The sequence below is a fragment of the Syngnathus typhle genome, linkage group LG7 (assembly GCF_033458585.1).
Source record: "Syngnathus typhle isolate RoL2023-S1 ecotype Sweden linkage group LG7, RoL_Styp_1.0, whole genome shotgun sequence".
Taxonomy (NCBI): domain Eukaryota; kingdom Metazoa; phylum Chordata; class Actinopteri; order Syngnathiformes; family Syngnathidae; genus Syngnathus; species Syngnathus typhle.
Window position 1 is genome coordinate 16,364,003 of NC_083744.1, and position 26,369 is coordinate 16,390,371.

General features: G+C 42.7%; 1 protein-coding gene across 2 annotated transcripts; it reads right to left on the reverse strand.

Annotated features, from left to right (window-relative positions):
- Window positions 1-4,209: 4,209 nt before the first annotated feature.
- On the reverse strand, window positions 4,210-25,215 carry LOC133157523 (protein inscuteable homolog). Of its 2 annotated transcripts, none has more exons than XM_061284130.1 (13): window positions 24,758-25,215; window positions 16,194-16,285; window positions 11,473-11,848; window positions 11,340-11,392; window positions 11,014-11,137; window positions 10,830-10,943; window positions 7,563-7,688; window positions 6,326-6,497; window positions 6,015-6,193; window positions 5,882-5,948; window positions 5,541-5,696; window positions 5,183-5,259; window positions 4,210-5,064 (listed from the first exon to the last, which is right to left on the reverse strand). In XM_061284130.1, the coding sequence occupies exons 2-13, from the start codon at window positions 16,250-16,252 to the stop codon at window positions 4,936-4,938; spliced, it is 1,632 nt and encodes a 543-aa protein (XP_061140114.1). In that variant the 5' UTR covers window positions 16,253-16,285; window positions 24,758-25,215; the 3' UTR covers window positions 4,210-4,935. The 2 variants fall into 2 exon arrangements, with proteins under 2 accessions (XP_061140114.1, XP_061140115.1); XM_061284131.1 differs by lacking the exon at window positions 24,758-25,215 and adding an exon at window positions 19,752-19,961.
- Between the last annotated feature and the right edge of the window lie 1,154 nt (window positions 25,216-26,369).

Consider the following 26,369-nt stretch of genomic DNA (forward strand, 5'->3'; position numbering starts at 1 on the left):
AGGAAATTAAAGAGCTAACATGTTACTAGCCAAAACAGCAGCACCGAGGGAAAGGCATATTATACAATGAATCCTTTTCAGCTTGGTTTAAGATCCACTTTCATGATATAACGGTTATTTTCGTTGAATGTCATTATAAAAATGCCTCTGTAGAAATAACGGAAATGAAAGAGCTAACGTTACTAGCCAAAACAGCAGCACCGAGGGAACGGCATATTATACAATCAGCTTGGTTTAAGATCCGCTTTCACTCGCTCCTTAGCATAATATAACGATTATTTTGTTGAATGTCATTATAAAAATATCTCTGTAGAAATAAATCTGAGAAAGTCATGAGCAGTAAATACAGTAAATGTGGTCATGGGCCAAAAGCTGCTTTAATGAAACTCATATTCACGTATTAAATATGTATCAACGGGTCTGTGACCTTGGCTCGGGCCCCATTTCAAGTCGAACTAAAAAAGAAAAATTCAAGAACGTCTCCAATTACAAGCTCTTAATTACATATTCACTTTGAACAGATTGCTAGCCCTGCCCTCCGCCGCACTTGCATTAGAATAAATAAAGAAAATCCGTCAAGTGGCATATGCATTTGCTATCTACTTGTCCTCACAGCAGTGAATACTTACTGCTCTTATTTCTCCTTTCAATACAGAAATAAAGTTATTGAATTATTGCCGGGATTGCTGACATCCTCATTGTGCGCATGCATATAAATGCACAAGCACCAGTGAGGAACACACAGGTCATCTGACACACACACACACAAACACACTAACATGCACAGACGGTTCAAGTGTCTTTCATTGGTCTTAATAAAAACGTTATTATTAATTTTATATCGTTGACAAGTGTCTCATTTTCACAGTCAATGTAGGTGACTTGGATAGCACTGAAAATTCAGCACCACTTAGCGACATATAACAATCATTAGTAGACCCACAAAAAAAGTCTCAAAAAGACAGTTAAGTCGTCCATTTTGATTTTAGGATGTCGTTCGGGAAGTTTCAATTTCTGCTTATGCTATGTAATTTTATTTGATGAAACAAATTCACAATTCTGTTACGATTTGGTTCATGGAAAGCAAACAATTATATCACAACACAAAAAAAACAAATAGTATTGTCGTCTGCAGGCTAAATAATCTCTCCACAAATCCTCTGAGACTTTTGTGTGTTTGTGTGTGTTTGCACACAAGACCTAAATGGAGAAGGCGTGCTGCGGCGGCATGTTAATGGTTAGAAGGTCCCAGAGGACTGGTGGAAGGGGGAAGCGTGTGCTGGTGCGTGCGTCACATTAAAGTTTAACAAATGTCGCTTAAATGAACGCTTCTGTTTTGAAAAGATGGCTTATAAAAAATAAGACAGTGAAGGGAAACTCAATCTAAGTCCGTTTAAATAATGCTTTCATCCAATATGGAAAGCTTTGTATGTGTTTTTGGGGGTGTGGGTTCTTGAGACTTTATTGTTGATCTTCTCATAATAGACACGACTATTAAATTTTAGGTCGCTAACTGGCATGAGGGGCTGAATTTCCCTTAAAATCGGAATTTATTATTTTTATTTATGCCCACGAGTTCAAATCACACCAATGAATTGTGTTGGACTCATTCAAGGATGCCCAAAAATTGCCCAAGATGACCAAATTGTGCCGAAAAGGGCAAACCACCAAAAATACCTGACTTTTGTGTCTTTTCACATCAGGTTTCTTTTTTCACGTGTCTCGTCATGTGAGCCACTTCTACTGCACTTTTGTTATCGAGATGTAAATATTGTGATACATACAGAACATGGTACATAAAATAATGTGTGAATTACAGTCAAGGTAATTTTCTGTCGCAATTAAACACATCCCTACATCGTCCAAAAAACAGACACACATGAACATGCGCAAACATACACAATTTCACACTTAAAAAAAGGAAACTAATAAAAAGAGCCTTTGAAAGTAACAAGACTGCGGTTGCTCAAATTTTAATCACCGCATTTCATTAATTCATTCCTTTTTCCACAAGCACGCTCTCTCCAAACGCATCTCGAGCTCAGAGTTACTCCACACTCCAAATGTTATTTGCAATGTTTATTTTGTTTATCTTAAAATTTTTTCCATTTACAGAGCACAAATAAATAAAAACAAATCAACGCAAGCTTTTGAAAAGATTTCAGGCTCAAGGACGTTATAAGATTAAAAACAAACCAAAAAAAGATACACGTGTGGTGTCCCGGTGACCCCCCGCGCACTTGAATGCATCACTACCCATTCAGGCTGCAAGGCGATTTTATATACTAACTCCATAGAGAGAAATATTCTTATTGGAGGACATTGAATGTACCACACAACTCGTTATTACTTTTCACTTTCGCCTACTTTCTCCCTGCAAATATCTGAAAACCTTCCTTTGGCCAAAGGTGTAAAATGGTTTAATGGTGAGACATTTGAACACTGATACTAACCAAAACAGCAGCACCTAGCAAGATGCATGAACGTCTTACTCCTGGTTGGCTATATTTAAAAAAATAAATAAAAATTGGTTGGCTATATTTATTAAGAAAAAAAAAAACGATAAATAAAACACTATTACTTCAACCGTTCCCAACAAAACGAACAGAGATGATGAACCACATCAACTCAATATAATTGATTGGCTCTTACAGAAAGGCTTTGGAGCATTGGGTATGAAGGGATTTTGGAAAAAGTCCCAATTACTAATGTTAAATTCCTATAGACAGTTAGCAGCAAATTAAACAAATACAATAACCACAACACTGCAATGACATTATCGCAAAGTCAAATAATGTATCTAATGGGTTACATTAAGGGTTGCACGATAAAATCCATTCATTTCTGATAAAAAGCTGTGCCCTATAAAAGGTCTGTATCAAATTAATTTCATAAAAAAAAGTCCTGGTTGACTTTGTCATAAATGTAAAAATGATGGAAACAGTTCTCAAGGGTTGCACAGAAGTGTTACCCTCAAATTCCATAAATAGCAAAGTGAAGCCAAATATTTAGGGCCTTAAGGCTTGCTGGAAAACTGCTCATTTGCATTAAACATTAGCATGGTGTAAAAAGTAACTTGAAAACGGAAGGACGTGTTCCCTTCACCAGCGCGCTGGTATTTTTATTGAATGCGATTCCACTTATTTATTTATTTTTTGTTCCTATTTATGCCGTGAACATGGATCAAGCGGGGTGACAATGGAAGCGGCGGGTGCACACCAGGAAACCCAAGGTTGGCGAGCTGAGCGAGCGAGGAAAAAATAATAATTGCTTTTGATCAACTTGCTCTCACGGTCATGGTCAAAGGCAGCGTGGGCATGAAAAGGAAAAAAAAAAGAAAAGAACCTGTTTAGTGGAGCACCGCCGATACATTCTGCACTAAAGACATATTTGATCACAAAGAGAACACACACATAGACATTGTGCGAGTGTGTGGCCTGAGGGGCAAAAGACAAAGTGAAGGAAAAGAAGACAGAAGAGGAAGATTGTGTCCCCAAGGAGAACAAGACATGTGGCGGAAATGTTGTTGTTGCTTTGTTTCCCCACCATAAGAGAAGAAGTTTGGTGCTAGACCACTCACAATTCTGTTTGGGTCGCTTCTTCAAAACTTCTTTTCAAAGCCATGCCGGACCGAAATGACATGAACATGCTGTCTGAAAATATAAGATGAATCTTAGACAGAAAGGAGAGAGAAAATCAGACAAAAGGAAAAACGCTAGAAAAAAAAACACTAGGACATGAGGAGTTTACAGAGCAATACAAAAAATAGAAGATTTTAGACAAGAAAAAATAAATGACAAATGCTACAATAATAGCAACAAAAAATAAAATAATGGACAAAATACATGAATACCACACAATTTTAAAAATATTTGGAAAGCATGAGAAACAGTATCTCTATTATTAAAAAAAAAAAAACATTGTATATGTTACAAAAAGACAAAAATATGAAATGAATAATGTATGCAGATATGTAAGAGAAAAGAAAACTACTAGTAAAAAAAATTAATAAAATCCTGGAAAAAGGCAAAAAAAAATACAAAACATGGGATGGGAAAAAATTGACACTGCTGAACATGTGCTATGTGCCACGTTGACCCTTGAGCGAGCAACGAAGCTGCACGAGTCACCCAAACGCTTTTCTTTTATTCAATCGGAAGAAGAAGTCCGACGCGGAATATCGCTTCATCTTATCACACAGATGCCAGATTGAAAGCTGCTTGTCTTTATTACATATTAAATTCCAAAATTTAACAAATTCCAGTAGCACATATGATCATAACAAATATGAATGGAAATTTACAGGAAGTGGATTAATTCTGCGTGCTGTAAGAATATAAGCAATGGCAATGATTCATGCGCGCAGTCGTCATAAAAACACCGTGGAAACAAGATCTTTAACTGTAATGTGGTTATGCAAATATAGTGATTTGTATGACTGGAATATTGCAACGTCTTAATTATTATAAAAATTAAAATACTGATCTATTATATTAGTAACATTCTGACTTTTTTATTGGAAATATTTGACTTCATCCAGATACATAATATTACAACTTTCAACCATTTATATTACAACTTTATCCTTGGTACACTGATACCTTTATACTTCTTAGGAACAAAAAAAATTGAATTTAGTTTTTTATATCATTGTGACATTCCTGAAAAAGTGGCTAACAGATTGAAATAGTTGCATTTTGTGTGGACTATTTTCTGTCTATTGAATCTAGGGTCTGTTGTTTCTGGGTCTATTAAATTGAGATTCTAATCTATACACAATATAAATAAATAGAATACGTGACATGGAGTCACAGAATCAGGTCCTGATTTACCCTGTGACGTAATGTCATATTTCTTTGAACTCATGCACAATGTCTCTGGTCGAGCAATATTTTATCGTTTCTCAAGCGTTTGATGCGCATTAGCACGTTAGCGTCACACAAAGCTCTCCTCCATGTTGGAGCACAGGAGGAAAGAGTCGACCAGGCGCGGTTTGATCAGCTGCTGATAGTCGGCCGCCTCGATGCTATCCGGACACCCTGATGCTAACCTTCTCAAGGCCGCCTGCACACATAGATGCCAAAATATTAGTGAACCATACAAGCGGGAATGAAAAAAACGTTTGTACGGACACATAAATTATGGACAGAATGACACATTTGAAATCACAACAATTACTAACCAGGCAAGCGACCAAGACGGAGTCGCTGTTATTCCTTTCCGTGGGGGATCGGCACAGCTCGATGAGACGTGGAACGGCTGAGGGCAGCAGAGGGAAAGTTTGCAGACATTAATATCGTCATCACCGCTACGTTTAAAGTAATCTGAGAATAGATTGAGTAGGCAGTTGAGTAATCTGCATTGATTGCCTGCTTCAAAACAAAATGGCCGCCTTCCTATTCAATTTTGTGCATGGGTCATGAAACTATCTCGTGTGTCCTGTTTTCATAGACTGTCCACTCAATTTTGTGTGAGTCAGCAAAACTGGGAGTGATTTGGGGGGGGAAATGAAATGAACTGTAAACCATCGAGCAAAATACCTTTAAGCTGAATGGCAGCCTGGGCTACGTCCGAGTCCCGACTGAGGCGCGCCAATGTCACAGCGGCCTTCTGCTGCACGCGCTCGCAGGCGGCGCCCTCGGATGGACTGGAGGAAGACGGCCTCTCGCCTAATAGTAGCAGCAGTCGCTCCACACCTGCCGAGATGTTAAAAAGAAAGAAAAAAAAAACAGATAAAGGCAAACATAACTTTGTAAACGTGTGCGTTGTGTTTCAAGTCTAAGCTGCAGCGCTGCCGGCAACTATGACTGTATATAGCACAATGCTGCCATCTTGCGGAGCTTTCATGCACTACAGTCAGGTCATTTTGAATCTTTATTACCTTGCTCCTGTAGGACTTCACTCGCACACGGCTCCAAAACGGAGAGGTTGGCTAAGATTGTTACCACCTAAAATGGAAACACTGAGAGTCAGCACTATTTTATTTTGATTCTGTAAGAATGGGGGTGTCGCACCTGGTCTTTAGAATAGGGCGTGTCTACTCGCTGGCGGTCCTTGCAAGCCTGCAACAAAATGTGGATGGCGTTGAGTTGCAGAAGAATCTCGCAGGCCATGCTGTCGAAGAAGGTGATATTGGCCAGGGCAGCCGACGCCAAAAGGAAGACCTCGCCACAAGAGGCGCTCTCGCACAAGTCTGACGGACAGGGAAAAAAATCGAAGTTCAGATCGGTGAATCTTAAAATGTTGTACACGTCCCAAATGTTCAAACTGTCCGAAATATTACAGGTTTTTTTTTTGGCATTATGCATGAGGCTTTCTCACTCACTGATGAGCGCCGTGACAATGTCGTGCATGCTCTCCAGAAAACTGGCCAGGTGCTGCGTGGACGTGTGGTGCGGCGACGTGATCTGCGCCACCACCGCCGCCGCTTCGGCCCGCGCTGCCTCCACGCTGCCTTCATCCGTCAGGATGTCCGCCAGGCACAGGATGCCGTCAACCTGTTTGGGGCCAAGCATCCGCCATCATCAACATCACGGACTTAAATGGAAACTTTTCTGCGTGGCATAATCAAAATATATTTTTTTAAAAATTGCACAATTTTATAGCTTTTCTGTAGCTTTCATTCCTAACGACTCCAATTTCATTTTTTTTTTAATATAGTTGCAATTCAAGGTTTCTCCACGTGGAGGCAGTGTTGCACATCACATTAGCTTTGTGCTTCTTTATGCACTACATCAATTTTTGAGCAAATAGCTTGACAATTTAATTTAAAAATGCAATATTTTTTTGTGATACACTTGATAAAATGCACATGACTAATATATCCATCCATTTACTGTGTGCTCCGGAATGATCAAATGAATTTGTTTGGCTCTTACCCTTAAATTTATTATTGAATATAATGCACCGTCACTTTGGGGGTGAAAAAGTTTAGAAACTCACTTTAATAATTCATCTACAGCTGTCACTCTCATCCGCTGATGAGCATCGGTGCGCCCGCGTTTAAAGGACACTTCCCTATTTTGGTCTCTGTGGACGTCAGCAGCAGTGACGTGTAAACACCCCCTGTTAACCCCCTTCCCCCATCTGAGGTTCCTCCCTAAAAGAGCATCTTTCTGGAGTTGACCTTACATAACTGCATTGACTGAAGAGGCAATTTTTAGCTTTCAATCCATTTATAATAGCCACAGGTTTTCACCTTGCGGGATCAACGGCAATCCCAAATCCAACCCTAAAAGAACAGAGTATCTGTCAATCATCTGGCCTGCTCCTGAAATTTGTTAGCCATCAAGTTCCATGTTATGATTCCATCAAGTCCCAATAGGTTGACGCAAGCAAGCAGCGTATCGGCTGATAAACAGCACCTGCACATCACCGGCGGCCTCCACGGCAACAGTTGTGTTTGTCGAGGCTGAGCGGACGCGGCTGACGGACGGACGCTCCCCTGACGACGCCTCGCTCATCGAGAGCGGACTTTGCTTCAAGACTTGTCACGCCTGGAAGCTTTTGTTTTTCCCCTCAGTCTTACATTTGAAAAATATTCAGGTATAAGATAAAAATACCTTGTCTAGCTGCTTGATGCCCTCCTCCACGCAGCAGATGGAGGCCACGGTCCTCAGAGCGTGAGCGTAGAGGCCTTGGAAACGATCCTGCCGGCAGATCTTGAACAATGACACCACCGCTCCTTCCTGCCAGACAGATGTTTGCTTAGACCAGAAAACTTTTTAAAGCACCAAAGCATTTCACTTGCACGGATCCCACTGTTTGAAATTGACTTTGAGTGACCATGTGAAAAATGTTAGGGTTCATCCAAAATCTTTTTTTTTCTTCTCAGATTGAGCAAACAGTCCGACAGTGGTCTTCCCAGGATCCGGGCTGTCCAATCATCCAAATAGGAAAGAGCGGTTAGGGTGTGGAGGGCAGCGTGATTGGCCACTCCACATGGTGAACAACGCACGACAGCTCTAATGGGCTTATTAGGATAATGGCTGTCCTTCCACCAGGTAATTCCACCTATTTGCACACAGATGACTACCTGGAAGTGTGTCTGCATGGACATGTTGCCGATTTTATTTTTATTTTTTTAGCTTCTCATCATCTTCTCACTGTTTTCACTTCATGAAATATGCAATGTTTGTCCAACGTGATGAATTTCAATGTTTTGTTGTCGCCGACGGGTCATTCCGGGACCTTCTGTTGACGTAAATGTGCAATGAGCTGGTGGCCCTCACAATATAATGCTTCCCTTAACTTTTATGTTTCCATAGACCTTCATTATAGATGATTTTTAGCTACATTTGGCTCTTTGTCTAGTTCAGAATGTTGCAATCACAGTGCGATGTGGGATGTGGTCTGGCTGAAAACAAAAATACGTGTGAGGCAAACTTTGACCAAGCTCATTTTAACTAGGGGCCACCCTTGAAAGTACCGTGGTTGAATAACTTTAATACAGTTGACATAGTTGTGTTTTACAATACTTAATTACAGACCAGTCACACTGAATATCAACCAACCATCACGCAATTCTAAATAAAATGGATGGATTCAAGATGGCTTATATATTTTTTTCTTAGTCTATACTAATTCTAAATATGCAGTTAAGAAAAGACTTGCTTTTTGAATCCTGCTGAGAACGATGCAGTAATGCGATTACTTTGTCGTTTCTTCCACCTGCATGGCCGCTTTGGTTTTCACACGTCATCGAGCAACTTTTCCCTCGTTTCCAAAAACTTCACCCAGACATTGTCACGCACACAGCTAAAAATGCCTCTGCAGCGGCGTATTCGCACCAACGGAATAATGCAGCATGTAATTCTGTCATTTGCGCTTCGTTGCGCACAAAATGTCACATCAACTCTTATTTACACACGGAAACCGTTTTTATGTGTTTACCCCTGATGGACAAGTCATAGTCTATTTTTGATCCACAGTATGTGGTTTAAATAACCAACAAAATCCCCGAACCTTGAAAATGCAACCAAGCAACATAACTCAGCGGAAAACCCTAAAAAATAATAATAATAATAGTAAGATTATTGTGGTTTAAAATGTTTAAAAGCAAGACTTGGGACTGAGAGCAACCTCTTTAACGTAAAATGAATTATTCATGATTATCTGGCTCCCTTGTTATTGCTCCAATGAAAATAAAACTGCTTACTTGGAAATGTCTGTATAGCTGAAATAAGTCACTGGTACAATTTAAATTTGTTTATTGCTCCCGATAGTCCATTTTCTTGATTTGATTCCTCTCGGGCGCTTATGGCGCTACCCCTATACTTTGTTTACGTCAACGCTCTTCAGCCAATCAGATTTCAGCACCAGCGTGCGTTGCCAGGTAAGACAAAATGCAGTGAATAATATCACGGTTGAATTGTTGATTGGCAGATAGAATTGGCAGGTGTGTGACGTCATCGCGTTTGCGGTGGATCTTCAGATGGCCGACAGCTAGCTACCCGTTTCGAGTTGACCAAAAGTTTGTTTATTAAGCTAAAATGTCAAAATTACGCTCAGGAAATGTGTTTAAAAGGTTCATTATCACCTTTAAAACTGAATAAAACACCAAATGTTCAACTTTTGAGTGGACTGGACCGTCAACATGGCCTCATCTTGAAGAACCGATCGTAGCTACGTTACTTTCGGTGAGTACAACGCATTTGCGTTTTTATTTGTTGGTCTATTGTGCTGTTGTCGAACTACTTGATAGTGCTCCAGTTATTTTGAACCTGTATTATTTTGCGCTGAAATGTATTTCAAACAAAGACTAAATTAGTTTTTTTGCTTAATTTTCAATATAAATTCTCAATTGCTTAGTGACTCTTAATAGTGACCATCCCTAAATACGATTACTATGTAAAACCTCCTCCTGGCCATCCTAATAGCCATTTCAAGTTTAGGAGTGTATTTCACTACAATATTTTTCTTACAAAATACAACTGTAGATATCTTACAAGTCATATTTGAGTCACAGTCTACTTAATGTGCACACTGACTCACCAATTTATGTCACGATGTTACTCACCATGTTCAATGTATGTAATGTGTGTCACCAAAGAAGAAATATCAGCTCTCCTTCCCAGCATTTAAAAATCTAATCGCATTTAACGGGAGAAAGAGAGGAAAAAAGGAAGATAAGTACGCCCTCTGCGGAAAATGATAATCAGGATTGGAGAAGCTTGGACACTCTCCAGAAATTACGCACTATGTTGTGTAACGTGTGTGCTTGTGTGTTTGTAGGGGTGTGTGTAGGTGGCAAGAGAGACTCAAGTGAAGTAAAGTGATTATTTTTTTTAAATCTTATTTATGAGAGCTATCACTTAAAGAAAAACATTACGTTTATATAATAAATGTTCAAGTTGTGCCCATGTTAAATGGTGTAAATACTAAATTAGCTAGCTAATTAGTTTTTGTGTGTGTATTACGGCTATCGGAAGGTAAGCTCCCACTGTCCACCATTCTCTAAGGTGGGGCGGATTGATGAGTAGACCCAACTAAGCCACGTGATCAACGCTCTGTGCTAATGGGAACTGACAGTATTGATCTTACAATCTGTTTACGTGCGTGTCCTGGAAGTGGCCAGCTAACTAATGGCCCGCCCAATCGAGGCTCACTGTTTGATATGCTGCCTAATCTTGCAGTTAAACAACCTCTTACACTTAAAAGGCAGGGTACACCCGTAGATTGTTCGACACCAAAAGATTGTTCGTTGATTTGGAATCTTTCCCAATCCAATATGGCCAAAATAGCTTAGAATGACTCATCTCAGATTTCAACTGAGCCAATGTGACTTTGTGGACACCCTGGACTCAAGTTGGAGTTGGTCTTCGCATTACCTTGGCGATGATGCTGCAGAGCTGCGGTCCATCCTGGGTAAGGGACAGCAGGTTGCTGATGGCACTGGCGATGATGTGGACATTGTCTGAAGATTCAATCTGCTTGATCAGAACCTGCAAGAAGACATCAAAGATGTGACAATCAAGCCGAAAAGACGTTTGTCTGTAATTTACAATTGCAAACCTGGATTTCATTAGCTAATGCCATGTCAATCATATTGCTGAATGATTCACTGACATCCGTCAGGATCTCGTGGATAGCATCTCTCATGGACTTTAGGAAGAACTCATCCTCGGTGTGAATGCACCTGCAGGGAAAAGTGGCAATAAATGGACATGCTCTGGTCAGAACATGGACACACATTCTCCATTGTCAGAGTTAACTGGAAAGATAAGTGGCCAAAAAGATGTCTCCACGTAACTAAAGATGATTCATTAGGATGATGTTCAACTGGAACTTGAATTTCCGTGAAAGCCACCGACGTCACTTTTAAATTTAGATTGTTGTACCTTTCTGTGATATTCGTCAGCTCCATGCACTTCTCCAGTAGAGACGTCTCAAACTGTAACAGAAGCAAAACCGCACGGATGAGTGACTTGACCTCACCAGTCGAGCGCTCAAAGAGCCCAACATCGAGATCACCTTCTGCATTTCGGGCGGCGTGGTGCGTGCTGCGCTGTACTCGTGCACCAGGGAGCGCACGTGGCAGTTTGCTCGTACCGCCGTACTGTGGACCCTCTGCCAGCGTCCCTTCTCCAGCCGCTGGAACATCTTACCCAACTCGGTGCTGACCACGAGGGCCCGACGAAGCAGCGTCTGCAGGTTGTTGCGGGCCACGTGGTCCCCCACCGCCCCCGTCCCCGCCCCGGCGGACACAATCAGCTCGGTCTGCTGGCCGTCGTCCTCGACCTCAATGGGTTTGGCCTGGAGCACGCACATGCACTCCACCTCCGTCATGTGACGCAGGTCCTCCATCCAGCGCTGGACCGAGTCCACCTGCAGGCACTGCATGCGACTGCTGCTGGATGAACAACCACAGGAAAAAGTAAGTGACCCGCATTTAGTCCAAAGTCAACACACTCAAATTTAATTTGCTTTGTGGAATTGGGTTCTCTATTACTTTTTCTCCCTGTGCGAATACGGATTTTCCGTGGATTCCAGGTGAACAAAATGAGGGCACGTGGTATTGAAAATAGATTTATGGAGCTTGGGAGAGTTCTTGTAATTCTTACTTACCTCCACCAGATTTTTGCTAACTATTTGACAAAAGCTGCTTTTTGCAAGAATCCACGACGGGTGTCTGCGTTGGCCGACAAGTGGTCGCACCAGGCAAACACGTCAATACTTGCCTAATTAACTGCAGCTTAAGGGCAATCGAGAGTCCAGGTACCTGGGGAGTCCTCAAAGTGTCTGGCTCAATGCCTACAAAATCTCTCATTTTCATCCCCGTGCACCAGATGTAGTCAGCCACATTGACGGCGGCGGGCGTAGAGGATTGCGGTGGCGTTCGTTCGCCAAACACACATTTTCCATCGGCGAGCTCTCTGGACGCATGACGTTTGCGCGGCCCGGCTATTAGGTTTCGACTACACAGGACAGAATCATTAAAAAAAAACACAGCTCCATTTCAGTCGAATCCACTAACAAACCTAACGGCAGCCAGCGGTTTATGAAAGCAAATCAATGTGGGCTTTTCTTTGGGTCACGTAAAGGTCTCATTTAGTGAGAAAAGCAACGAATTCCGCCAACCCTCCACGGCAACAAACTCGCCTCACCGTGGTCCCTGAGCCAATCAGAGAGCTACCAAAGGCTCAAAACTAGGAAACATTAATACCTTCAGTGGAACCCCAGAGGTCGCACAATCATTTAGTACATTTTAATATTGAAATGAAATTCATGACTCTATAATTAGAATCGATGCATAATTCAGGTTTGATTGAAAGTAAAAACACAACTTCCTCCTCTGAGAAGAAAATGTCAAATTTGGATCGTGTCAGCAAACCTCTCGATGAACGCGACGGCGAGTGAGTCACACTCTAGAGATCTTGATGAGCACTCGTTGTGGCCGACGAGGGGGAAAGCTCTCACTTTGGCATCATTTCATACGATTAACCACTTAGAGACACCTAAAGCAAGCTGGCCATTTTCAAACCATTTTTTTCCCCCCACACATTATATAACATCATCGCAAAAGAATGAGCCAGGCTGGATTTACTCGCCTCGCCGGCCGCAAATCGTCGATGATGAGGATAATAATAGGTCTGTTTTCCAAAGGAGGGGAAGCGGTGCATTTCACTTTGACAAACATAACAAATATTTACGTGCCGGCCTCAGAGAGGGCTCTCGGCAGCTACGTCGTCTAATACCGGTCTTCTTCCTCTGAGAGGAAGAAATCAGCCGCTTGCTACCTTGAGACTCATTAAATGACAGCAGGCGTTTTTCAGACTCTGGTGTGACTTAAAATAAAGTTGGACATAAACACAATCAATCCAACAGAGGAGAAGGAACGAGTCTCAATACCCTGCCATACAGTCACACTTTGTTTCTGTTACACCCCTGATAGGACCTCCAGGATGGATAATTCCCAAGTCCACTTCATTTCCCAAGCGATACTTGAGTTCAGATTGAAATTCAAGCAAATTATCCGTCTTTTGCTAGGGGAAGACATTGCGGAATACCTCCACATTCAGGCAATGTCCCGCCTCTTGGTGGCTTACGGACATTCTCCGCTTGAAAAACCTTAAAGGTAACTTAATTGTAGACATATTTGCTCTGGTCCAATGTTTACACTAGCAAACGTTCGCCAGGTGGAGGGGAGCTGGGTTATGTGCGGTCCGGTCCGTTCTGCCGAAGGGTGGTTGGGGCCTTAAGTTGTTTCTATTCACCGTGACAAGACATTCCGGACGATATAATGGGTCCAGATTCTAGGAAAGACTTAATTGTGTAAGGATTTTCTGTTTGTGAGAAAATAAAAACTGTGAGTGATTCATTTTGGAAGCAGTTGCACTTCTGGTATTGTTCCTGATGATGAATCATTGCTCAGTCACATGATGTTTCCCCTCTCCAGAACTCTGGTGCAGGATAGTGAATGGACTAACCAATTTAGTTCTTCCATCCATTGTCTACACTGGCTTGGATCAATCCCGGCTGATTTGGATGATCCAAGATTATGGACTGATATTCGATCTAGGCAGGTCATCTCAAAGGCGAAGCCCTTTGCCTTGTTCTTTGGACTTTACAGAGTCATCAACCTAGTGTATCACTTTGAACTAGAGGAGGCACTTCTCTGACAAACATCCTCCCAGTGTATGAGTCAGTGCATCCGTGGCTCAAAACAGCGAGTGTGCATGAAAACACACCACGACCATCCGTCTCGGAGCCAGAAGTTCTGTCAGCCGACGTGGCGGAGTTAGCCTGCGGCATATGGGCAGGTGTGCAGCAGAGCAGATGTTGTCGTTCAAGTATGGCGGTTAAAGCGCAGCTGGAACTAATTTGCGACTGAGGGAGGGGTGTGGTCGCCCAAAACATTCATACTGGAAACGTACTCAGCCCTCAGCTGATTTGCGTTTCAAGAACCCTTCATAGATCACGAGTGAAGGTTCAGCCATCTTGGCTTTGAATCAAATGAATGATGGACAGTCTCTTTGCAGAGACCAAGTACTAAATGATGGTCAAAATCAAAAAGACTTTGACTGTCAGATTTGTTTTCAGTGGTGACGAGATCATAGTTATGGTTCCCCTCATAGAACAGTGAGAAGAAATTCCTTGATTGTAATCGTACACTGAAAATCAGTTCTGTATGTCTCTTGGTGTTGGTTACTCGACTCACATTTGGTACAGTCCTCACCGAGCAGTTGAAAACTCTCAAAGCAATTTTGGATTAGGGAGGAAGGAAGCAACTCTTCACTCCTGATGTGATAGATAGATATTTCGTGGCGGCTGTGGCGCCAAATGTCACATTCGCAAAAAGACCACAGAAGAAGTGCGTCCGGCATGGCAGCACAAGTGGAAATGTGGCCAGAAAAGAAAATCATTGTGGATTGGTTTGGACCGAGAGAGGAGAACCCAAGACAAATCCAAAAAGAAGTCAATTTAATGACAAAGGGAGTGAAAATCCTTGTAAATGGAAAATATGTCTTGTAAATATGACACACCAGAGAAGAGTGTTTTTCCACAGCAATGCCAATACAGATTACAGCTGCCTTTGCAGTCTCCAAAGATTCTCCAGCTGCATTCACTGAGGAGCTCAAATCCCCCCGGCCAGTGTCTCTACCATCCATTGGTCTTTCCGTGAGACATATGAGCCGATGAAGATGGTAAAAGCACATGGTACCAATGCTGAAGCCCCACTCTGATTTGATCCCGCCCTAAGTTTATATCCACGTGGTAATTGGATACCGTACCCATTTCGGTCTTGATGGCAAGCCACGGCAGACATTCGACTGCCAGATGTTGTCGGCTGACCTTTCAAGTGAAGCCAGGAAACTGCATCTAGTCAATTTTGCCGGCTTTCACGCATGGATGTGATCATCTCTGTCATTTCTCTTGCTCTTTTTTGGAGTCTGCGCTCAAGCTCTGTACAAAAAAAATCCCATCCCAGGTGGTGATTCAGTGAATCCCCCGGCTGATAGTTTATCCAAAAGGAGAAATATTTAAAGTGACCATCGGGCCATGTTTTGTACACACAGATGTTTCGTGGTCGCAAGTGTATTTGCAAATGTTTAGCTAAGGTCTCCACCCTAATTTCTAAAACTGGACATACACAATCCATGTATGATTTGTTCTTTCCATTTTCAGTGGATGTGTTCGGTTCGGTGTTGGGTGACGTGTTAACTTTTGGTGGCACCTAAAATATACACTGCCCAAAAATTCCATCCTGACTTCCCGGAATTTGTCCAAATCCAAACTGCTCAAAACAATATTATGACCATTCATACTCTCGGTATGGCGCAAAACCACATACCTCAAATCTACTACATTATAAGGGGCCAAAGGGGACCAAAGTAGGATGGTGTTATTTTACACTATAGCACCTATTACTGTTATTGTCAATCTGGTGTTTGTTTTCGACGACCGTCCAGTGTTTGTCCGTATACTCCGATGTAGTCTTTTAAAGAAACATCCTTGGTTTATGTTGGACGACAGAGTTTTCCAAATGTCTTTGATGCTAACCGAATCATTTATAATGGAGCTTGATGTATTCATTTCCATTTTGGAATCGCTCTTTACTCTATGATGGAAATGGGGCTTCATATTGCATCAGCCACTCTTGTGGTAGCTTTGGCCACTGGACGTTTTACAATAAAGATCCAGTGCCAAGCCCCAAGTGTCCGTGAGGCCTTCCTTTCACCCTTCCTACTTGCCTGCTGGGAGAAGAAGACAGCGAGCTGCTCTGCCTGGAGCTGCACTGCGGAGTTGCCATTCTTTTGTCCACCTTTCCGCTTCAGATAATCACCTGGAACACAAAGGAAACATATTTAATTAGGAATAGAAACAAGTGGCTCATCCACTCGAATGTCTCCTTATTGATCCGCGACAGAGTGTCCCATTCTTGTCTAGCCTTTCTTTGGCTACAACTAATTTAATTATGAATGAAACTCTCTGTTAGGAGTCGCTGCTGTGGTGCGCCAGAAGAATCATATTTCTTATCTTCTAATTTATTGGCTGGCTGCCAGCCAGGGCCTCTCTCTTTCTCTCTCAGCACTACTTTGAGCCTTAAGTGCCGCAACTTTATTCCACCCGTTTTTTTTATCGATGAATCCCATTTGGATTAGTCCATTTTCGAGCGGGAGATGCCACGGATGCACTCTGAACCCCCCACCCCCCACCACCCTCATTGCTGCCGCCTTCCGGAGAGCTGTTCTCTAATCCTTTTTAGTTAATTATATCGTGCAGGGCGGCTACTCATTTTGTGTTTACTGTGGAGTTTAATTACAAACCGATAGTTAGTAAGAAGTGACACTGTGTCCCACTTACGCACAACAACACGTTGTATACCGGCTCAGTGGTCTAGTGGTAGAGTGTCCGCCCTGAGACTGGAAGGTTGTGGGTTCAAACCCCGGCCGGGTCATACCAAAGACTATAAAAATGGGACCCATTGCCTCCCTGCTTGGCACTCAGCATTAAGGGTTGGAATTGGGGGGTTAGATCACCAACTGATTCCCGAGCGCGGCACCGCTGCTGCTCACTGCTCCCCTCTCCCCCAGGGGATGGATTAAAATCACACGGGGATGGGTTAAATGCAGAGGAAAAATTTCACCACACCCAGGTGTGTGTGTGACGATCATTGGGACTTAAAAAAAGACTTAAAAAAGATACGTCAGACTTTGTGGATACTGCTGGAAGCGGTTCACGTTTCTAGCCGCAAGCAGAAACGGAATCGCTGGGCACCATGCGGAAGAAATCCAATGAATTGATTCCGATGATGTATCAGATGCTGTTGTCAAATTTATGAAACACGATAACGGCCTCCACTTATGTCAGTAGAGCACACAATCACCAATTCTCCAAGATCCCGTTACACCACTTGCACCACAACTTAGACCTGCTCTTAGCTGGTCTAAAGTCTAGTCCATTTTCAGTCACCAAATTGTGTCAAGATGCGCCAGTTTTTATGCCAAGCGCACGTGCGCTCTCTACAAAAATAGAGCCCTTAGTGTTTGTTTTAAATAGAGCATACCCAGAACTGCGTGAAGGCAAAGCCGGTGGCTTGTTGAACATCCCAGCATGTCACTAAAACCGCAAATGTTACACAACTGTGGATTTTCTTTCAAAGATGAGAGATCTTTCACAGCACACTAGCTCATTTCCATACTACCGAAGACATTTCTTTTCATGTCCGGCATTGAAACGCGAGCTACCCTTTCCTGCGGGTTTCCGCCACCGGTGGGCTGCGGTGTCGGCGGTAACGTGGACCAAACAAAGGACACTTTTGTTTTGGCTTCATGGCGGCTAAAGCTGGAAGCTCTCGTTGCATGTGTACCTTCCGTAATGACTCTTGCACTTGCATGCATTTTTTAAGAATAAGTATAATAGCTGAGTAATCGTGTAAACGTCCATCAAGGAAGTTATTTTCCCAAACTGAGAAGTGAGACCCAAAATGGCCAATGTAAAATTAATTTAAACAAATGTTATCGATCAACAATATTTTCCTTGTGTGTTATCATTACATTAGGAACACTACATGGTGTTCTGCTTCCGCCTTTCACCATTTTTTTGTTTGTTTTCAAATACAACCAAGTCAAGTGGCAAAGAAAGCTCAAAAAGTAGAATTTACACTGCGGAGGGAGCTCACAGTCTCTCTTAGTCACCATCAAGCAGTCACTGCATAAAAATAAATGCTCAGTTGCTTTCATCTCAGCTCTGTGGTGAGCTTGAACGACTCTTTGCAGACTCTGTGACAAACCACTGACTGACATGAAGATTTGAAACTAATCACAGTCTTGCCTCAAATGAAGCCTATGCCCTGAAAGAAGAACAGGGTGGAGGCCATTTTTAATAAACTCTTTCAGACTGGGTCCTGCTTTTACTCCTTTCCTGACACAAACAAATTGCATTTCTGCATGGACTGTTTACAGTCCACTTGGTCCTTTATCTGAAGGACTCTAAATACTCTGCATTCCACACATTGACTTGTAGCTCCCTATCGCATGAACTGCAAAAGCCGATATTTGGACCTGGTCACTGTCGTGCATAAACGGCATCAAAATTGAAAGTGGGTTGTAGAAATTCACCCAAATGGATATAGAGTATCTATACCGATTCCCCGCTAATCACCCAATTTGGCAGGGAAGCCGTCATTTCACTTTGAGCGATGCGGCGACATAAATCTTGCCATTAACAACACGCCCCGTCCGCCTCCTGCAACCTAATGGTGGAAAATCAACGGCGAGCGGCTGACATGTGTCAGACTGGCGTGACAGGGGAAGCCTCTAAACGAGGACGATGCTGACAAATAAGTGCGGGTGATGCCCCTTTTCCGTATTTATCATAATTCATGTCATTTACTGCATTACAATATGGTTAGCATTGTGCTAGCATTTAGTAAATTCTTATTGATAATAGTATCTAGTATCTCAACCTTGATACCTAAATAGACAACATAAGAAGACTTGTTTCCCAAACGTGACATCAGATTGTACAGAAGCTATTCAGCACTGGATGGTCTGCTTTTGGACTTGTTCTGGTTCTGTCTAATACATTTTTATTGGTCTCTGAGACAGAAACCTTTTCAAGTCCAAGCTGGAGACACAACCGCATGGCCTTGTAAGGCCTTGCCATTCTATTCTCGTCCAACTGCATTCCTTCCCCTGGCAGCATTGTAATGATAATATGAAGGGGAAAAAAATGATAATAATAGAGAAATGCAGCAAATCCAAGAATGGCAAATTAATCACACACACTCAACATCGTGGAGCGATCATGCCTTACAGTCAAATGGCAGACTAATCATCAGCAAAGATGCTATCTCCCTATGATTTGTGGCTGACAAGAAGGAACTAATATGTCCCTGAAATTCAGTATAAGAATTTAATACACAACATTGTGGGGTGTTCAAATCAGAATATACTGGAACACGACTAAGGATGAAAGAAGGATTTACTAAACGCATGATTGTGAGGCTAATTGAAGCAACACATCAATGAACAATGTAATATTGTGGAGTGACTTCGGGAATGCTAATCATCATTAAAGTGTTGCAGAGAATCGAACCCTGAACTTCAAACTGTATGCCGTACTACCCACTTGCCGAAGGAGAGCCATTAAAAATGTACCTTCTTCAAAAAAGATAATGTTCACTTTTGATCTCTACGGAGTACTCAATGTTACCATCAGTAGCTAACATTAGCGACGCACGCCTACTCAAGTCTTTTCATTGCTTCAAATTCAATCATCCTAATAAAAACAAAGCGGTACCATACCTCCTGAGACGTGACCAATGAAATATCCAAATGCATTCTAGCTGCTCCGCTAAGAAAATATTCATTTTGATGAAGCGGCTAAGACTTTCTAGTAGAAGCGAGGAACTTCTGGGAACCGGATTGGGTGCGGGGAACGGGATCACTATGGGTACGTGACACCGGAGAAGCGACCGCCGGCGAGCCATCGGGAGCTGCTCAATAATGAATGAGGCCTGCGGAGAGGCGGCAACACACACGGCTATTAGGGGAGAGTCATCCGGACCAAATTGGACGCCGGCACAACGGCCCGGCCGCCTAAATGCAGCACTTGTAATCAGCCGTAGCGAGTGGTCGCACATGTTGCTAACAGCCCTTGTCATCAACCCGCGGCACTTTACACTCAGCAGGCTGCAAAAGTGTTTACGCTCACAGAGTTTTATCGTCAAGATGTCTGTTGAGTATTATTTTTAAATTTAACTCCAGCAAACTTGATGGGAAACCGAGTTAAACGTGGCAAAGCGCTAAAAGTAGTCTCAGTGTTTGAAACATCTGTTGAGAAACCTCAACATAGAGGTTAGAGGAGATATAAACATATCTGCGATGCATTTTGGGTTGAAAGGACTGGACGTTTGTCAAAACCAGAAAGATTACCTCAGTTTTTGCTGAGCAACCGACAATCTAAAAACAGCAGTGGCGCATTAGACACACCTCACGCAGTTGCCAGCGAAGCTTATTCGCAGTCGTTTTTTTTTTTTTTACTGCCAGGATTCAAGCCTCGATGATGACTCCCAAGTCAGAGCATTCTTGAAAATATAAGATAAACGTAGCGTAAGAAAGATGTTTGTTGAAGATTGAGCCATCGTTGCTTTCTTTAGCCCAAGCAGAACTTTTGCGGTTGCAAAAACAGAAATTTAACACTTGACACGGGCCAACCGAAATACCTTCCGGCTTCCTTCATTTCTTTCGGATAATAGAAGCTTTGTTGTGACCTTAGTAGATCCTCGTCAGCGTTCAACTTTGAGACGTGTTGATTTTCAACCACGTCTGGCATGCGGTGATGGCGAGAGCTGAAGTCGACCAGCCAATCGGTTTTGTCGTAGAGATGGTCACCTCTTGTCCTTGTTCGCCTCAACATTCTCAATTGATTGGTCAAAGTTTAGATCCTTAGAATTTGAGGTTTTGTTTGTGGGTCCTTTAACTCTAGCTATCATTCACAATCCAATCAGTATTCACCCTTTGCTTTGCCCGGCAAGGTAACGTAAGAGCAGAGCTACTTGATGAAAATATGTGCTTAGTCATCAGATTTGTACTTGGTCCCATTCATCTCTATACCAGTCTTGATTGGATTTCTTTTTCAATTTGACAAACTTTCAAAGTTTCATCATGGACAAGGCTTTGTCAAAGAAATATGTCAATTGATTTGGGATGTTTTGAGGGAAGACAAATTTCCTTTTCAACCTTCCTTTATCGTATTATCGCTTCCCGTGTCATTGGGAGAGTTCCACAAAGAAACTGTGACTTCATAACGGAGTCAGGGATGAGAAAACTGCTGGATTGTAAAATATTTGCTTTTATTTTAATAGGTTTGTCTGAACAGCCACTTTTGGCTTTTTTTGTTTTTTGTCCGCATATTTTTTTCATCTTTGTTTCTGAGCTGGGAAACCACTGGCAGTTCCCGTGCTCACAGAGAGCGGCTGCAGCAATAAAATATGTCATGTAAAAACAATATTAATGCTGCTCCACGCTCGTCTTTAAAACCTTGCCAAAGGTTTTTGAGTCGTAAACTCGAGAGTAACCTGTCTGGAGCCTCCAAGTTGGACGTGGAGCAAGTAAAGGCTGTTGAGCGGTTCTATTATGATAAAAGCAACCATTTAACTTTTTCAAGTATGTTTCGGGTGCCTCTTTATGATCTTTATTGTTCTGAAGAAGCCACAATCTTCTGCCCAAAACTAAATGACTGCAGCCGGATTTTATCGTTAAGCAAGCCCCTTGGTAATTTTCTCATTTCGAAGTTCGACTTTCCCAGATGGACTGCGGTTTGTTCTCTTTGGCAAAGATCATGTGCATGAGTGGACATCATGTTTTGAGATATGGTTTTTACCAGTACAGGACAAATTTCTGTTCCTAACGCAACCCAATTTTGTAATTAAGTCAATCAATCTATCTGCCATCTTGAGCTTTTGTCTGAGATGGCTAAAAATGGTCCGAAAGTACCCTTTTGTCGCATTTTCCATCCATCCTCGCCATCATTCTCGCTTCTCAATCAAGCTCCCGGATAACCTCACTCGCATTTATGTCGCACGACTACTTCAAGCAAGACGGAGTGTCTCGCAAATGGCCACGGCATTACATGTCCCCGGGACCCCGTCTACAAACACGCTTCCATACGTGTAATTTATAGGCAGGCTGAGCATCCATTAACACCCACGCCACACGCATTCACGGATAAGTGAAAGTCGGCTGCCAATATTGTTTTTTTTACCCCAGAAGACCTCACACCAGTTGATGGTCCGTGGTAATCTTTCAAGGACTTTTGAAAGATTTGCTGACATTGATCAGGGAAGGGGTGGCAAAGGCTCAATTTCATCCCGATCGTGGTGTCGCTTAATGCTCACGAGGCAACTTCACAGCTGTTTGGCATTAGACAGCGGGGTTGAAGTAGGTGGGCCGGTCCCCCGCGTGGGAGCGTTTAGGCAAAACGGCTAAAACAGGGAAACATGGGAGGGACGATCCACCGGGCCAGCAAAACAGGCACCACTTCAAGGAGGTTTCATTTGGGGCGTTTCCCGGCAGCATCTTCAGCAAGCCGCCAAATGGGAACCACATGGGGGTCAACGGGAGTAAATATCACAAAGAATCCATGCATTCTACTTCAAACCAATTGTATTTTTTTTTTTTTTTAGATACACCCTGACACATCTCACGAAAATAATCACAAGGCGTCCGTCGGCGTCTATCGAGCGACCAGTGCAACCTCGGTAGATTTCAGTCCAATTAACTTATAGACAGAAGTAAGGTTAAGCTGTAGAGCTAAAAAAAAGCAGAAAGAAAAAAGCAGGTCACTCTACGGAGGAGCTCGGAGCCGCTGTTCTAATTCAAACGGGTCGGATATTGATTCGCTCGGCGGCCTTGGAAAGCCGCGCCGGCTGCCATATCGGAGACACCTACGCAAAAATTTATACCAGCACTCGCCTAATTGAGTCCAACGCTGAGTCCGACGTCGGTGAAGCCCCGTTTTGTGACATACGCGCCAAGAATACGTAGGTCCATATTTTTTGCTCACGGATTAAATCACGTCATGGCTACAGTCGATTTAGGCTGGATTCACACTGCTGGTCCAAGTGCCTAATTCCAAATCAATGGCATAACTATAATTTTATAGGTACTATTTCACGTGCTACTTATCAAAACTGGTTCACTTAAGCCGTGCAGTGTAAATCCAGCCGGTGTTATCCCACATCAATTGTCATGACAGTACTTCAGTCGAACCGACTTTCTGTGATCACGGTAATAAATCTTCCGAGGCTCTGTTTGGACACCGGTGGGGGTACAAATGTCATGTGTCGAGATTAAAAGACAGCAGCCAGACTCACAGACCAAAAACCAGGATGGTTTATTGCTCTTGATCTAAGTTGCCCTGGAGTACAAATCGTTTCGAGCGCCCATAGACACCCCCTAAATGTACGTTGCGCTAATCAGACATTTGCTTTGTTTAATTTTCCTCAAAGTTCAGGAACCTCCAATGAACAATCTGCTCTGTGATTGGCTAAGGACGACAACGTGGATGAGCTGAGGCAAATTAGCCACAATTTCCACCCCCTCCTTTTCCACGCTGTTCGACAGTCTTATTAAAAGTTGGAAACGTGTCCTGTGCGCTGAGCTGTCATTTTGGTGTTAGCCATGATAGAAGAAAATGTCAATCATGTACACTGGTGATGTCATGAGAGGGGCCAGACGAATTGAAAATCGGCACCCTTGAAATACTGTCTTGGCCTTTTTTTTTTTTTTTCCAGTGGTTAGAATTATAAGCGCCAATGTACAACGAAAACACAACTAAAGTAAAAGCGTTAACAATACTTTTTGTGGTTCGGTCACAAGCAAATGCTGAGTACAGCCTTTGTTACCATGGCAACCAGGAATACAGCGAAGGCGTCGTGACAAAGCCAGGACTACTCAGTTTTGTCAACTTAATGACTTTGTGGGAACATCCTCCCCCCCCCCTGCCAGCAACTACTTTAAAAAAGAAAAAAGCAACGAGCCACAAATCAAACATCTTTTTGTGATGTCATCGGACACTCCTGCAGTCTCTGTGCCTCACCTCTTTGCATCCAGACTGCAAATAAAAAGTCCTTGCCAGAAGTCGCATATATCTTCCTAATTTAACCGATTTTGGCAGCACAATTTGGCGAAATTCTCAAGGGCTCACACCCAGCCCAATTTTAAAAAATTCCCAGATAAAAGATTTATGGATTCCCCGTGTGAGCGGAGAGAAATGATCCAATTTCACCTAATCGGTTGGATAGTTATCTAAGATCTTCAATCTACAAGTTAATATATTTGTGAGTAAAGTGACACAAGATCATCATTACTTCAGAATATCTTGTTTTTTGTTATTTTTGTTTTGTAGTGTGCCATGAGATATTTTTTTGCAATGTAAATTATGTACCTTGTCTCGATAAAGGTCGGGAGACACTCCACTAAGTCATCGTGCAGATTACGGTATACCTCCTTCAATGATTTTTTAAAAAATAAATCAATAAAAGCAATTTACAGTTAATGTTTGAAGTCAAACAAAAGTAGCATGTTTGATTGACAATTCTAAAAACAAGTTATTAGTAAAACGTAAAAACCCAATTTTGACAAGTTGTGTAAAATTACATCAAAATTTCCTTCAAAAGTTTGAAAAAGTCTTCCTCAAAGCTCCAGTCAGACATAAGACACACGCGCTAACATCTGTATTATGTTTACAGTCTGCAAAAGTCGCCGCTTCCAGACATGCTCGAGAGTGAACTTTTCGTTGAACTCACCCCGGCCGGCTCCGTGCTCTAAAAAGGTTAAGTGTTCCCGCCGGGATTCATAGCGACGCCACTTCGGTTCTTCTTCTGTCTTCTTCAGTTTTGCCCGTCCCGGAGCCGCGTTATATGGCCTTGCCGGAGTCAAGCTCTGCGCAGACTGGCCCGGCTGTAGAAAGCCCACATCCTACTGTCAGTCAAGTGGCGGAGAATAGTTTGTGCCGGGCCACGATCCAAACAGACATGAAGCTATTCTATTTCCGTCTACTGCCATGTGAGCGCCGCCACTGCTGCAGATTGAAGGGGCGGGAGAAAGTCTCAGTGTAATTGCATAGTGAGATGTAATTGCACGACAAGGTAAAGAACTTTTTTTGGGGAGGAAAAGTAAGACTCTAGAGAAAGAAGAGGGGGGGGAAAAACATAAATAAATGAGGAACTGGCTTCCAGATGTGTGGGCAAAGGGGAGGAGAAGTACGCAAAGGAGGGGCTGTAAAAGATGGAGGAAAAAGTGCTACAGCAGCAGAATGAAATCCCATTTCGGACCAAGCGAAAAGCTTGTTTACCTTCCTGGGGAAGCATCGCACGCAAACGAGTGCGGGGGGGGGGGGGGGCGTGGGGTCAGAATCTTTGTTGTTTCTGGACCTGGACCGCCTTGACTTGTCCCACCGGTGTCTGCTTTCACGCTTGGAAGTGACACCCGTGTGGAAAAAGCGGGCAGGCACGGGGGGCTTTTCAAACGGCGAAGGAAAGTTCAAGTGTAAACGGTAGTCAGCTGCTTTGAATTAGCTTACGTAGCGACTGAACAATTGCGTGGCCACATACTCGCACCTACTGTCGAGTCTATAAATGTTAGCGTAACTGGTAACGTAAATAGCTAATATCCGCTCGGGTCATTTCCTGGTGAATGGAACTGGAAAGTATTGGCAGCTAGCTTGATTTTATCGGAAGAGTTACGGTCCTAGGTATACCAGCAAATTTCAATTATGTGCCAAAATCCAAATTTCAAGTATACGTTGAGCAACACGGAAGAAACTATCAAATATTTCCAGAAGAATTGCTGCTGCTGGACTTTTATCGGATTTGAAGTACAGCGCTAAAAGCTACGTCGCTATCGAGCGACGTAAGAACATTGGAGCTAGGCAATCGCAACTCTTGACTTAGACTGCCCATTCAAATTCCAATCTCGTGCCAAAATCTGAATTTCGAGCGACAAATTGATGAAAACGTGTAACATGCTATTTAAGTAGCTAGCTGATGGGAATGCTAGCATGATCCGGGTTGACTGATACAAACTGCATCGTATCACGAATCGTATCATTCCTTCATCGTACCGTCTCCTATGACAATTTATGTCTTGGGTCTTTGTATTTTAAGTCAAGCACTAAAGTCGATTACGGCTCCATGCAAGCTGCTTTTTAAGAGAGGGGGGGTTAAGTGAATTTGCAGAAGTAGTAGAGAAGCACGCAACTTCCAAAACGCCTCTGGTTTGGAAATGGTTTTTGTGGTGTTGGATTCTGGGAATGAGACTGGGGTCGTCCACACTTTTGGACTCGGTTCGAGGTGTGTGTGGGGGGGGGGGGTTGATTTCTCCTACACAAACTTGATTTCCATATGAAGACCCCCTTGT